Source organism: Salmo trutta, chromosome 32, assembly GCF_901001165.1.
Source record: "Salmo trutta chromosome 32, fSalTru1.1, whole genome shotgun sequence".
Taxonomy (NCBI): Eukaryota; Metazoa; Chordata; class Actinopteri; order Salmoniformes; family Salmonidae; genus Salmo; species Salmo trutta.
The window spans coordinates 17,553,641-17,568,534 of NC_042988.1; the positions used below are offsets into that span (position 1 = coordinate 17,553,641).

The 14,894-nt window shown below is 44.8% G+C and overlaps 1 protein-coding gene across 2 annotated transcripts in view; it reads right to left on the bottom strand.

Moving 5' to 3' along the window:
• LOC115171281 (protein shisa-8) overlaps positions 1-14,894 on the bottom strand; it is a 92,858-nt gene that overhangs the window by 22,988 nt on the left and 54,976 nt on the right. For both annotated transcript variants that reach the window (XM_029727944.1, XM_029727943.1), the window contains exon 3: positions 6,930-7,046. In XM_029727944.1, the coding sequence (XP_029583804.1) occupies positions 6,930-7,046 (117 nt within the window). The remainder of the gene's footprint in view (positions 1-6,929; positions 7,047-14,894) is intronic.

Here is a 14,894-nt window from a genome sequence, read left to right on the forward strand (position 1 = left end):
GTTTGTGAGCGTGTCTGTGTGAGCGTTTGTGAGCGTGTCTGTGTGAGCGTTTGTGAGCGTGTCTGTGTGAGCGTTTGTGAGCGTGTCTGTGTGAGCGTTTGTGAGTGTGTCTATGTGAGCGTTTGTGAGTGTGTATGTGTGAGCGTTTGTGAGTGTTTGTGAGTGTATCTGTGTGAGCGTTTTTGGGTATATCTGTGTGAGCGTTTGTGAGTGTGTCTGTGAGAGCGTATCTGTGTGAGCGTTTGTGAGTGTATCTGTGTGAGCGTTTGTGAGTGTATCTGTGTGAGCGTTTGTGAGTGTATCTGTGTGAGCGTTTGTGAGTGTATCTGTGTGAGCGTTTGTGAGTGTATCTGTGTGAGCGTTTGTGAGTGTATCTGTGTGAGCGTTTGTGAGTGTATCTGTGTGAGCGTTTGTGAGTGTGTATGTGTGAGCGTTTGTGATTGTGTATGTGTGAGCGTTTGTGAGTGTGTATGTGTGAGCGTTTGTGAGTGTGTATGTGTGAGCGTTTGTGAGTGTATCTGTGTGAGCGTTTGTGAGTGTGTATGTGTGAGCGTTTGTGAGTTTGTATGTGTGAGTGTTTGTGAGTGTGTATGTGTGAGCGTTTGTGATTGTGTCTGTGTGAGCGTTTGTGAGTGTGTCTGTGTGAGCATATCTGTGTGAGTGTTTGTGTGAGCGTATCTGTGTGAGTGTTTGTGAGTGTATCTGTGTGAGTGTTTGTGAGTGTATCTGTGTGAGCGTATCTGTGTGAGTGTTTGTGAGTGTATCTGTGTGAGCGTTTGTGAGTGTATCTGTGTGAGCGTTTGTGATTGTATCTGTGTGAGCGTTTGTGAGTGTATCTGTGTGAGCGTTTGTGAGTGTGTATGTGTGAGCGTATCTGTGTGAGTGTTTGTGAGTGTATCTGTGTGAGTGTGTATGTGTGAGTGTGTATGTGTGAGTGTATCTGTGTGAGCGTTTGTGAGCGTGTCTGTGTGAGCGTTTGTGAGCGTGTCTGTGTGAGCGTTTGTGAGCGTGACTGTGTGAGCGTTTGTGAGCGTGTATGTGTGAGCATTTGTGAGTGTATCTGTGTGAGCGTTTGTTAGTGTGTGTGTGTGAGCGTATCTGTGTGAGTGTATCTGTGTGAGTGTATCTGTGTGAGCGTTTGTGAGTGTATCTGTGTTAGCGTTTGTGAGTGTATCTGTGTGAGCGTATCTGTGTGAGCGTTTGTGAGTGTATCTGTGTGAGCGTTTGTGAGTGTGTATGTGTGAGCGTTTGTGAGTGTGTATGTGTGAACGTTTGTGTGTGTATGTGTGAGCGTTTGTGAGTGTGTATTTGTGAGCGTTTGTTAGTGTGTATGTGTGAGCGTTTGTTAGTGTGTATGTGTGAGCGTTTGTGAATGTGTCTGTGTGAGCGTTTGTGAGTGTGTCTGTGTGAGCGTTTGTGAGTGTGTCTGTGTGAGCGTTTGTGAGTGTATCTGTGTGAGCGTTTGTGAGTGTGTCTGTGTGAGCGTTTGTGAGTGTGTCTGTGTGTGCCCTTGTGAGTGTGTCTGTGTGAGCGTTTGTCAGTGTGTATGTGTGAGCGTTTGTGAGTGTATCTGTGTGAGTGTATCTGTGTGAGCGTTTGTGAGTGTGTATGTGTGAGTGTATCTGTGTGAGTGTTTGTGAGTGTATCTGTGTGAGTGTTTGTGAGTGTGTATGTGTGAGCGTATCTGTGTGAGTGTTTGTGAGCGTATCTGTGTGAGCGTTTGTGAGGGTGTCTGTGTGAGCGTTTGTGAGCGTGTCTGTGTGAGCGTTTGTGAGCGTGTATGTGTGAGCGTATCTGTGTGAGCGTGTATGTGTGAGTGTATCTGTGTGAGCGTTTGTGAGTGTATCTGTGTGAGCGTTTGTGGGTGTATCTGTGTAAGCGTTTGTGGGTGTATCTGTGTAAGCGTTTGTGGGTGTATCTGTGTGAGCGTTTGTGAGTGTATCTGTGTGAGCATTTGTGAGTGTGTCTGTGTGAGCGTTTGTGAGTGTGTCTGTGTGAGCGTATCTGTGTGAGTGTTTGTGAGTGTATCTGTGTGAGCGTTTGTGAGTGTATCTGTGTGAGTGTGTATGTGTGAGTGTGTATGTGTGAGTGTATCTGTGTGAGCGTTTGTGAGCGTGTCTGTGTGAGCGTTTGTGAGCGTGTCTGTGTGAGCGTTTGTGAGCGTGTCTGTGTGAGCGTTTGTGAGCGTGTCTGTGTGAGCGTTTGTGAGCGTGTATGTGTGAGCGTTTGTGAGTGTGTATGTGTGAGCGTTTGTGAGTGTGTATGTGTGAGCGTTTGTGAGCGTGTATGTGTGAGCGTTTGTGAGTGTGTCTGTGTGAGCGTTTGTGAGTGTGTCTGTGTGAGCGTATCTGTGTGAGTGTTTGTGTGAGCGTATCTGTGTGAGTGTTTGTGAGTGTATCTGTGTGAGTGTTTGTGAGTGTATCTGTGTGAGCGTATCTGTGTGAGTGTTTGTGAGTGTATCTGCGTGAGCGTTTGTGAGTGTATCTGTGTGAGCGTTTGTGATTGTATCTGTGTGAGCGTTTGTGAGTGTATCAGTGTGAGCGTTTGTGAGTGTATCAGTGTGAGCGTTTGTGAGTGTATCTGTGTGAGCGTTTGTGAGTGAATCTGTGTGAGCATTTGTGAGTGGGAATGTGTGAGCGTTTGTGAGTGTGAATGTGTGAGCGTTTGTGAGTGTGAATGTGTGAGCGTTTGTGAGTGTATCTGTGTGAGCATATCTGCGTGAGTGTTTGTGAGTGTATCTGTGTGAGTGTATCTGTGTGAGCGTTTGTGAGTGTGTCTGTGTGAGCGTTTGTGAGTGTGTCTGTGTGAGCGTATCTGTGTGCGTGTATCTGTGTGAGCGTTTGTGAGTGTATCTGTGTGAGTGTATCTTTGTGAGTGTTTGTGAGGGTATCTGTGTGAGTGTTTGTGAGTGTATCTGTGTGAGTGTTTGTGAGTGTATCTGTGTGAGTGTATCTATGTGAGCGTTTGTGAGTGTGTCTGTGTGAGCGTTTGTGAGTGTGTCTGTGTGAGTGTGTCTGTGTGAGTGTGTCTGTGTGAGCGTTTGTGAGTGTGTCTGTGTGAGCGTTTGTGAGTGTGTCTGTGTGAGCGTTTGTGAGTGTGTCTGTGTGAGCGTTTGTGGGTGTATCTGTGTGAGCGTTTGTGAGTGTATCTGTGTAAGCGTTTGTGAGTGTGTCTGTGTGAGCGTTTGTGAGTGTGTCTGTGTGAGCATTTGTGGGTGTGTCTGTGTGAGCGTTTGTGAGTGTGTATGTGTGAACTTTTGTGAGTGTGTATGTGTGAACGTTTGTGAGTGTGTATGTGTGAACGTTTGTGAGTGTATCTGTGTGAGCGTTTGTGAGTGTGTCTGTGTGAGCATTTGTGAGTGTATCTGTGTGAGTGTATCTGTGTGAGCGTTTGTGAGTGTGTATGTGTGAACGTTTGTGAGTGTGTCTGTGTGAGCATTTGTGAGTGTATCTGTGTGAGTGTTTGTGAGTGTATCTGTGTGAGTGTATCTATGTGAGCGTATCTGTGTGAGTGTATCTATGTGAGCGTTTGTGAGTGTATCTGTGTGAGTGTTTGTGAGTGTGTATGTGTGAGTGTTTGTGAGTGTGTATGTGTGATTGTTTGTGAGTGTGTATGTGTGAGTGTTTGTGAGTGTGTATGTGTGAGTGTTTGTGAGTGTGTATGTGTGAGTGTTTGTGAGTGTATCTGTGTGAGTGTATCTGTGTGAGTGTTTGTGAGTGTATCTGTGTGAGTGTTTGTGAGTGTATCTGTGTGAGTGTATCTGTGTGAGTTTGTATGTGTCTGTACCTCAATGTCTTTCTATGTGTCATTAACATTGTTTAGATTCTCGTGCATCAACCTGCTTTTCTGCTTTTGCGGCCATCTGCAAGCATTTGTGTGTGTGTGTGTGTGTGTGTGTGTGTGTGTGTGTGTGTGTGTGTGTGTGTGTGTGTGTGTGTGTGTGTGTGTGTGTGTGTGTGTGTGTGTGTGTGTGTGTGTGTGTGTGTCCGCAGGACTATACGGCTGTCTGCTCCATTCATGAGGAAATAATAAGTGAAATACCCTAGAGGTGTAGAGAGACTCCTCTCTCTTAAGATCAATGGATTCAAATGAGATGCAGATATGTAAATACAAACCAACTGCTCGTGGTAATGCACCAGCCGTGAGGTGGGCCCTTGTCAAGGGCCCGATGAGCCGCCATGCCAACCTGCTGTGCCACAGGACCCATGCCCCGGCTGGCACCACGGATGGCGGCACGACGGATGGCAGCCACGCCATTGTCTGTACAACCTACAGCTATGTGTGTGTGTGTGAGTGTATGTAGAGTGTGTGTGTGTGTGGTGTGTGGTGTGTATAGTGTCTGTGTGGTGTGTAGTGTAGCTCTAAAAAATGAATGCAGTTTAAAAGTGACTACATTAAAGAGCGGACCAAGTCATCCACTTACGTATTCGGTTTAGGGTCCTCCTGGTGACAGGGTTGGGTACTATAAAATGTGCTTTCATCAAACAGAAAGGAATATGACCACGTATGAAGAAAAAGACTGTTGCATCACATTCAGATGAAAATGTTAATTTAAGTATTTTACTGCAAATGTCAATGACAACGTCATATGAATCTATTGGCTTTTCTATTGATGGTCCTTTGGTGCAATCACACTTATTTACTCAGTGAGCAGCATAATGACGTGGACTCCTCCATCCCTGCCATTAGTGATTTTAGAATAGGAAGGGCTAGTGAGCAGTTCTAGTGACATGCAATGATCTCATGGCGCAAGCATGTATGTGTTGTGCTGTCTTTCCAAATAAGCATCAGTCTGTCCTTGTCTTTCCAGAGTGATCAGATACAATCACGTATGGTTGTGTGTGTGTGTGTGTGTGTGTGTGTGTGTGTGTGTGTGTGTGTGTGTGTGTGTGTGTGTGTGTGTGTGTGTGTGTGTGTGTGTGTGTGTGTGTGTGTGTGTGTGTGAGTGAGTGTGTGTGTGAGTGAGTGTGTGGGTGTTTGTGAGTGTGAGTGTGTGGCATCAGTATGCGTGTGTGTGTGTGTGTTAGGGTCAGTGTACTGTAAGTATGTGTTAGTGTGTGTGTGTGTGTGTGTGTGTGTGTGTGTGTGTGTGTGTGTGTGTGTGTGTGTGTGTGTGTGTGTGTGTGTGTGTGTGTGTGTGTGTGTGTGTGTGTGTGTTGGGGTCAGTGTACTGTAAGTATGTGTGAGTCTGTGCTTTTGTGTGTGAGGCCATGGGGCCAGCCAAAGGGGACGGCTCTGACCCATCCAGACACATACTCTCAGTCACTCAACAGGGAGTCATGTCACTATCCTGACTGCCTGAGCTTGACCTACAGGCAGGGTGACTGTACCATGTGTTGGTGTTCCACATGTGTCTGTGTTCCACATGTGTCTGTGTTCCACATGTGTCTTGGGGGATATGTAGTAGCATCAGTATGTGTGTTAATGAGTTAGTCATGATAGAGGAGGGCAGTGGATGATGTGTGGGAGTAACATCATTGTTGTTCATATACAATATTCACCCTCTACTTCAGGGCTGCCCAACCCTCTTCCTGGAGATCTACTGTCCTGTAGGTTGGACTGAAGACCCACAGGACGGTAGATCTCCAGGAAGAGGATTGGACTGAAGACCCACAGGATGGTAGATCTCCAGGAAGAGGATTGGACTGAAGACCCACAGGACGGTAGATCTCCAGGAAGAGGATTGGACTGAAGACCCACAGGATGGTAGATCTCCAGGAAGAGGGTTGGGCAGCCCTGCTCTACTTGATTACTCACACATGTTTTTCTCACGTTTCACACAGTCACACATGTTTTTTAGAGCAAAGTATAGGCATTAAGCAATAAGGCCCAAGGGGGTGTGGTATATGGCCAATATACCACGGCTAAGGGCTGTTCTTATGCACGACGCAACTCAGAGTGCCTGGATACAGCCCTTAGCCGTGGCATATTGGCCATATACCACAAAACCCTGAGGTGCGTTATTGTTATTATAAACTGGTTACCAACGTAATTAGAAGAGTAAAAATAAATGTTTTGTCATACCCGTGGCCAATCAGCAAGTGTTTTGTTTATGTGTGTGCATGTGTGTGTATGTGTGTGTATTTGTGCATACGCATGTGTGTGTCCGCAGGACCATACGGCTGTCTGCTCCATTTATGAGAAAATAATAAGTGAAATACTCTAGAGGCGTATAGGGCACCAACTACACAGTTTATGATATACATTAACATACATTAACATTATATAACATATAACACTCTGTTCAATACTGCGGCTATGGAACCCTGACCTGTTCACCGGATGTGCTACCTGTCCCAGACCTGCTGTTTCAACTCTCTAGAGACAGCAGGAGCGGTAGAGATACTCTGAATGATCGACTATGAAAAGCCAACTGACATTTACTCCTGAGGTGCTGACCTGTTGCACCCTCGACAACCACTGTGATTATTATTATTTGACCCTGCTGGTCATCTATGAACATTTGAACATCTTGGCCATGTTCTGTTATAATCTCCACCCGGCACAGCCAGAAGAGGACTGGCCCCCCCTCATAGCCTGGTTCCTCTCTAGGTTTCTTCCTAGGTTTTGGCCTTTCAAGGGAGTTTTTCCTAGCCACCGTGCTTCTACACCTGCATTGCTTGCTGTTTGGGGTTTTAGGCTGGGTTTCTGTACAGCACTTTGAGACATCAGCTAAAGTAAGAAGGGCTTTATAAATACATTTGATTGATTGATTGAGTATCACAGGCACTGTGTCTCACGTAATAAGGACAGCAGTTCTTCAAATGCACATATGTAGAAATATACAAATAAAAAATGCATAAAATATGTCTATATTATTTATGTTTGCATGAGTGGATAAGTTTTAGTGTATTTCTGTCTATGTGAACTGGTCTGTTGATAGACAGTGTATGTGAAAGGATGTGTGTAGTGAGCAATGCGTTGCTTACCCACAGCCTTGAGGGAGGCGCACTTGTTAAAGCCCAGACCAAGGTTGTTGTGAGGGTGGGAGAGCGCCATTGCTGGACCCAGGGGTGAGAGGGCAGCGTTATTCAGGTGGTTGTGATCTGAAAGACAGTGAGATGGAGAGAGAGAGAGAGAAAGAAAGAAAGGAAGAGAAGAAGAGAGAATGAGCACCTTTACACTCTAATTAGTCCCAACACTTGGGATTGAAGATACACAGACCATGTGTACCACCGTGTGTACCACCATGTGTACCACCATGTGTACCACCGTGTGTACCTTCGTGTGTACCTTCGTGTGTACCACCGTGTGTACCATCGTGTGTACCACCGTGTGTACCATCGTGTGTACCACCGTGGGTACCACCGTGTGTACCACCATGTGTACCTTCCTGTGTACCACCGTGTGTACCACCGTGTGTACCACCGTGTGTACCACCGTGGGTACCACCGTGGGTACCACCGTGTGTACCACCGTGTGTACCACCGTGTGTACCACCGTGTGTACCATCGTGTGTACCACCGTGTGTACCACCGTGGGTACCACCGTGTGTACCACCATGTGTACCTTCATGTGTACCACCGTGTGTACCACCGTGTGTACCACCGTGTGTAACATCGTGTGTACCACCGTGTGTACCATCGTGTGTACCACCGTGTGTACCACCGTGTGTACCACCGTGTGTACTACCGTGTGTACCATCGTGTGTACCATCGTGTGTACCACCATGTGTACCACCATGTGTACTACCATGTGTACCATCATGTGTACCACCATGTGTACCACCATGTGTACCACGATGTGTACCATCATGTGTACCACCATGTGTACCTTCGTGTGTACCTTCGTGTGTACCACCGTGTGTACCACCGTGTGTACCATCGTGTGTACCACCGTGTGTACCACCGTGTGTACCACCGTGTGTACCACCGTGTGTACCACCGTGTGTACCATCATGTGTACCACCATGTGTACTACCATGTGTACCATCATGTGTACCACCATGTGTACCACCATGTGTACCATGATGTGTACCACCATGTGTACCATCATGTGTACCACCATGTGTACCATCATGTGTACCACCATGTGTACCATCATGTGTACCACCATGTGTACCATCATGTGTACCACCATGTGTACCACCATGTGTACCACCATGTGTACCACCATGTGTGAGTAATGCTTAATGACCTGTATATTTATGTGTCTACTCTGTGCATAGTGGGGGCTGGTGAAGATAAGGATGCATGCTGAGAAAAACATGTGACCACACTGTCCTTTGTATTATTGAGGCGGTGAAATATCCTCCCCTACACTAGAAAAAAACTGAAATGGTTCTTCGACTGTCCCCATAGGAGAACCCTTTGAAGAACCACTTTTGGTTCCAGGTAGAACTCTTTTGGGTTCCATGTAGAACCCGTTCCACAGAGGGTTCTACGTGGAACACAAAAGGGTTCTACCTGGAACCAAAAATGGTTATCCTATGGGGACAGCTGAAGAACCCTTTTGGAACCCTTTTTTCTAAGTGTGTATTGGGGGCATAATGGCAAAAATCCCGTCTTCCGGACATCAAATAGTCTATTTCCCAAAGGTGATTTGACAGGCACTACAATCATACCACAACACAACCACAACCACACAACAAGCCCACTGTGCAGTACTAGCTATAACTATACCGTGTCAAGATTGTTGTGACCTGACATTAACCCTCATTCAACCAGACCCCCACAGTGGTGCCCCCTGGGTCACAGTGAATGGGGGGTTAAGGATGCTAATGTGGCCCAGTGGTTGCAGTCACGGATGAGGCGCTCATTGTCGTGCATGAGCACCGCCTCTCTATCTGCCCCGTGGCGGTGTGAGGCCGGATGGTTTGTTGTGGTACACACATGCAGAGCATCGACATGCAGATGGAAACTCTGCCCAGAGCCATACATTTAGAGAGTTATGCTTTTAGAATTCATGACATTCAGTTACAAAGCATTGTTTAAATATTCCCTATGGTATACAGCCTTCTCTGTAGCTCAGTTGGTAGAGCATGGTGTTTGCAACACCAAGGTTGTGGGTTCGATTCCCACGGGGGGCCAGCACAGAAAAAAAAATGTATGAAATGTATGCATTCACTACTGTAAGTCACTCTGGATAAGAGTGTCTGCTAAATGACTAAAATGTATATTTAGATTGTACATATTTTTTTGTTTTTGTTTTTAATAACTTGTTGATAGATATCTGGTGGTGACCCAGGGAGTTGCAGGACTGATTGTCACGTCTAGCTAGCTTGCTATCATGATTTGAATGATGCAGCAACACCAGATCAACACCGTCTTACTGCCGCTTTTACAGTCGCTGAAGCATCACCCAGGTGGGTGCTACATTTCAGTATTGGACGATCTAGTCTATCTACGGAGGAGGAGCTGTGACTATCGAAGACGACTAGGTTCCTGATGAAGAGCTCTGTGGCCTGTCTGTTAGATGTCTCTACCTCCCTGCCTGGCTGTACCATCTATGTTCCCTCCACTTAAGATACTTCCTTTTCCAAACTGCCTTTCATCTAAAGCTATGGAAGACAATTTTATTTATGTATTTATTTAATGTAATATCTTCTTGTCTATTATTTACGGTGGGAAATAGACATGCGGAGATCATCCGTTCACCCACACCACGTCTCACAAAGACAGCGGTTGGATCCAAAAATCTCAAATTTGGACTCTAGACCAAAGGACAAATTTCCACCATCTCTTCTTATTATTGGTGTCCTTTAGTAGCGGTTTCTTTGCAGCAATTCAACCATAAAGGCCTGATTCACACATTCTCCTCTGAACAGTTGATGTTGAGATGTGTCTGTTACTTGAACTCCGTGAAGCATTTATTTGGGCTGCAATTTCTGAGGCTGGTAACTTATCTAACTTATCCTCTGCAGTAACTCTGGGTCTTCCTTTCCAGTGGCGGTCCTCATGAGAGCCAGTTTTATCATAGCGCCTCATGGTTAATGCTATTGCACTAGAAGAAACTTTCAAAGTTCTTGAAATGTTCCATATTGACTGACCTTCATGTCTTAAAGTAATGATGGACTGTCCTTTCTCTTTGCTTATTGAGCTTCTTGACCCAATATGGACTTGGACTTTTACCAAATAGGGTCTATCTTCTGTATACCACGCCTACCTTGTCACAACACAACTGATTGGCTCAAACGCATTAAGAAGGAAAGAAATTCCACAAATTAACTTTTAAGAAGACACACCTGTTAATTGAAATGCACTCCAGGTGACTACCTCATGAAGCTGGTTGAGAGAATGCCAAGAGTGTGCAAAGCTGTCATCAAGGCAAAGGGGGGCTATTTGAAGAATCTCAAATATAACATATTTTGAATTGTTTAACACTTTTTTTGTTACTACATGATTCCATATGTGTTATTTCATAGTTTTGATGTCTTCACTATTATTCTACAATGTAGAAAATAGTAAAACTAAAGAAAAACCAATGAATGAGTAGGTGTTCTAAAAATTTTGACCGGTAGTGTACAATGAACAAATGTGACAGTCCGATGCTTGTTCACTCTGGCCCTCTCCTATTTTCACAGCACTGAAATGGAACCCCGCAGTCCTCAAGTTCTAGCAGGCTCACCAATCCAGTGAGGTGATGCTGGTGTTCAGGCCAATGACAAGAGACGAAGCTAGCTAGCATGACAACAACAGCAACCTGACCTGAGATGACTGGCAGTTGCCCAAATATAAGCACCAGAGGGTGACAAAAGGTTAAATGTTTGTGCCGCTTCAGATGCATCGTTGCAACTCAGAATATAATTGATTCACACATTTTTGTCAGAGTCTCTGAAAGGTTACTAGTCATTGGATGCTCATTTAAGTTATATAAAGCTATATAGCTAGCTTCCATTGTGTGTGACCCTGGTGAGGACATTTTAAAATAGTCACTAAATATGTTTCACATTTCAATTAATAGATAGAATGATAACTTTTTGTAAAATAACCATGTGTGCTTCAAGGGTCATTATGTAACATAATGTACAAAATGTTTGGAAGGCATTGTTATGCCTAGGTCACTTAGTGGCACAAAAAGTTACCAAACACAGAGCAATACCGTAGCCCTGGATGGGGTCCGAATCGTCCGAGCCATCTTATGTATCGCATCAATGGAAACCATGCAAGGAGATGAAAAGGAGCGGTGAAAAGAGCGGCGAGGGAAGGATGACACTGAAGTTGACTGATTGAATTAGAAATGAATCTTCACGTCCCCATGTAATTGATATGTGATTATGACACACGCTGAGTGAGCCATGCGGAAAATTAACTGTCTTTCGTGCCACACTGCACCACCGCTCTACACTCCACCCCAAGGAGAATAGTGAGACTGGCGCCGGCCACCAAGGCTTACTCGCTCCCTGGCTGATGAGCTGTGAAGTGTTTGATTCTGGCGAGCAGGACATTTCCCACCAGTTCTCCCTCTCAAGAGGGGTCCGTCTCTCTGCAATCCCAGCGGTCATCTGAGCTGGCACCCCTAATGAGCTCTGTCTCTCACAAAAATTCCCTCGGAATCCCTTTCCCCTCCGACTGAGAACTCCGGAATGCACTTTGACTGTCTGTCTGGTCAGAGCTATGCCCCACTCGGAGTCTTCCCAGCTTGGTGCTTGCTAAATCCAACTATTTTTCAGTATTCTTTTGTTTCTATCTATCTATCTATCTTTTTTTTTTTTTTTTACAGATTAAAACTACATTTACATTGTAATACTACTGACAGCTAACTTTCTAACTCCACCCATAACTTTAGGACTTTAGAGCATTCACAGAAGGCATGGATTATTGAGTCACCCTTAGTTTTACACTTAAGACATGACTCTGCCGTTATGCTGTTAAATCCAACTCTGACTAATCAGCAGTGGAAAGAGGAGAGGCCAAGAGAGAGAGGGGAAGAGAGATACAACTAGAGAGAAAAAAATCTACTAATTGCATTGATGAAAAAAAATCCTTGGCTTCTGTCCAGTTTGACCACAGGGTTATGTGCTGGTGACATGGGGTGGTGGGTGGTGGTGGTGGTAGTCATGGTGTGGATGGAGCTGGACACTGTGTCCACACTGTGTGTGATGGCCATCTGTGCTGCAATGATGGGGTTGAATATCCACGGATATGAGAGCGTTTTTATTTTTTTTACGAAGTTTGTGCGTAGGTTCCTTGAGTCTGTGCGCACAGAACAAGGTTTAAAGAGAGTGTACGGTTTTGAAGTGGGTATGAGTGTGAGTGTCTCTGCGAATAAGGATTTGTATGTTGATATGAATTTCAAATTGTGTGTGTGTTTGTGTGTGTGTGTGAGAGAGAGAGCAAGAAGGAGAGAGAGAAAAATAAAGCGAGAGAGAGAGAGGGGGAGAGAGAAAAGACAGAGAGAGAGTGCAAGGGAGAGATTTGGATTTGTGTGTGTGTGTGTGTACACATTGTGAATGAGTCGGAGCTGGTGTACAGTACACTGCTGGGCGATGGCCTAATTCAGCAGGGCTGAACTTCAAAGGGCCCTAGTGCTGCAAGGGCTTCAGCAGAGCTGCCACTGATATGGCTCTAAAACACAGAGACAGAGTGGGGGCGAGAGACTACACCATCAATAGATTAAATACTGATATCTCAGAGCAAGAGGCATTTTTCACTTGATGAGAAAAGATGAGAGAGTGAGCAGGCAAGCAAGTGAAAGGGAGAGCGTGAGAGAGAGAGCATGAGAGGGGAGCATGAGAGAGAGGGCCATAGAGAGAGAGAGAGAGAGAGAGAGAGAGAGAGAGAGAGAGAGAGAGAGAGAGAGAATGGAGAACTCCACAGGGAGGATGTTAAAAAGACAGAGAAAGTGGCGGTAAGAGAGACATCTGTCACTGGCAGTCTGTTCTGCCATGTTGCAGCAACCCCCCCCCCCTCCAATAAACAGAAAATATGCTTCACTTAATTTAAACACATCCATCTCTCTCTCCTCCTCAGTCTACCCCACTCTCCATCTCTCTCTTCCTCTACCCCACTCGCCATCTCTCCCTATCTTTCTTTTCATCTACCCCCTCTATATCTCTCCATCTCTCTCTCTCACTCCCTGCCTCTCTTGTTCAGCTTCACAGATCTCTTTCCCCATATAGCTCTCCCTCTAGTGCAGTTTGGTGCAGTAAGCTGATTAGCCCTGAAAAGCGTTCCTATGCCCTTACACTGCAAATTAAGACACCTAGCCGTGAACTCCTGTGCTGTGACAAAATGACCCTGCCTCTCCTCTCAACTACATCTGGGGCACTGAAATCACAGTTGCTCATACTCACATGTGTGTGCACACTCACATACATACTGCACACACTTTGTCTCTCTCTCACACAGACACATTCTCTTTCTCTCAAGCACACACACACACACCTAGTTCTCTAATCTTACAACTAAAACTTAAGTAATGAAATCACTCTCTTTCTCACACAGACATATGTTACTATCATTAGACTCTCCCTTTCTGTATACTGAAATTACTCAATTTAAAATCACACAAATGTGGCTTGGGTTTGGCAGCTGAAGTAAGCCCTCCCTATTTAAACATGAGAAGATTCTAATTTCCAGAGCGCTAAGTACCCTGTCTGCCTGTACTTGTGATGGAGCGTGCATTGGCCATCTGTTGTGCTCACGTGAAAAGCTTTAAAGGGATGTGTTTGGGAGATCAGCCATTCCTTTCGGCTGCTCATTCTCACTCTTTCACTCTCTAGCTCTTTCCACATCACACGGTCTCATCCCACTCATTTCCAACCCCCCTTATATTTTTGTGGTAAATATATATATACACACACACACACACACACACACACACACACACACACACACACACACACACACACACACACACACACACATATATATATACATATATATATAAAACATTCATACATACATACAGTACATACATACAGTACATACATACATACATACATACATACATACATACATACATACATACATACATACATACATACATACATACATACATACATACATACATACAGTACATACATACATACATACATACATACATACATACATACATACATACATACATACATACATACATACATACATACACATACCCACACAAATATACAGTTGAAGTCGGAAGTTTACATACACCTTAGCCAAATACATTTAAACTCAGTTTTTCACAATTTCTGACATTTAATCCTAGTAAAAATTCCCTGTCTTAGATCAGTTAGGATCACCACTTTATTTTAAGAATGTGAAATGTCAGAATAATAGTAGATTCCACAAGCTTCCCACAATAAGTTGGGTGAATTTTGGCCCATTCCTCCTGACAGAGCTGGTGTAACTAAGTTAGGTTTGTAGGCCTCCTTGCTCGCACACACTTTTTCAGTTCTGCCCACAAATGTTCTATAGGATTGAGGTCAGGGCTTTGTGATGGCCACTCCAATACCTTGACTTTGTTGTCCATGAGCCATTTTGCCACAACTTTGGAAGTATGCTTGGGGTCATTGTCCATTTGGAAGACCCATTTGCGACCAAGCTTTAACTTCCTGACTGATGTCTTGAGATGTTGCTTCAATATATCCACATATTTTTCCTCCCTCATGATGCCATCTATTTTGTGAAGTGCACCAGTCCCTCCTGCAGCAAAGCACCCCCACAACATGATGCTGCCACCCCAGTGCTTCACGGTTGGGATGATGTTCTTCAGCTTGCAAGCCTCCCCCTTTTTCCTCCAAACATAACGATGTTCATTATGGCCAAACAGTTCTACTTTTGTTTCATCAGACCAGAGGACATTTCTCCAAAAAGTACAATCTTCAAATCACAGTTTATTTGTCACGTGCGCTGAATACAACAGGTGTAGAAATGCTTACTTACAGGCTCTAACCAATAGTGCAAAAAAGGTATTAGGTGAACAATAGGTAAGTAAAGAAATGAAACAACAGTAAAAAGACAGGCTAT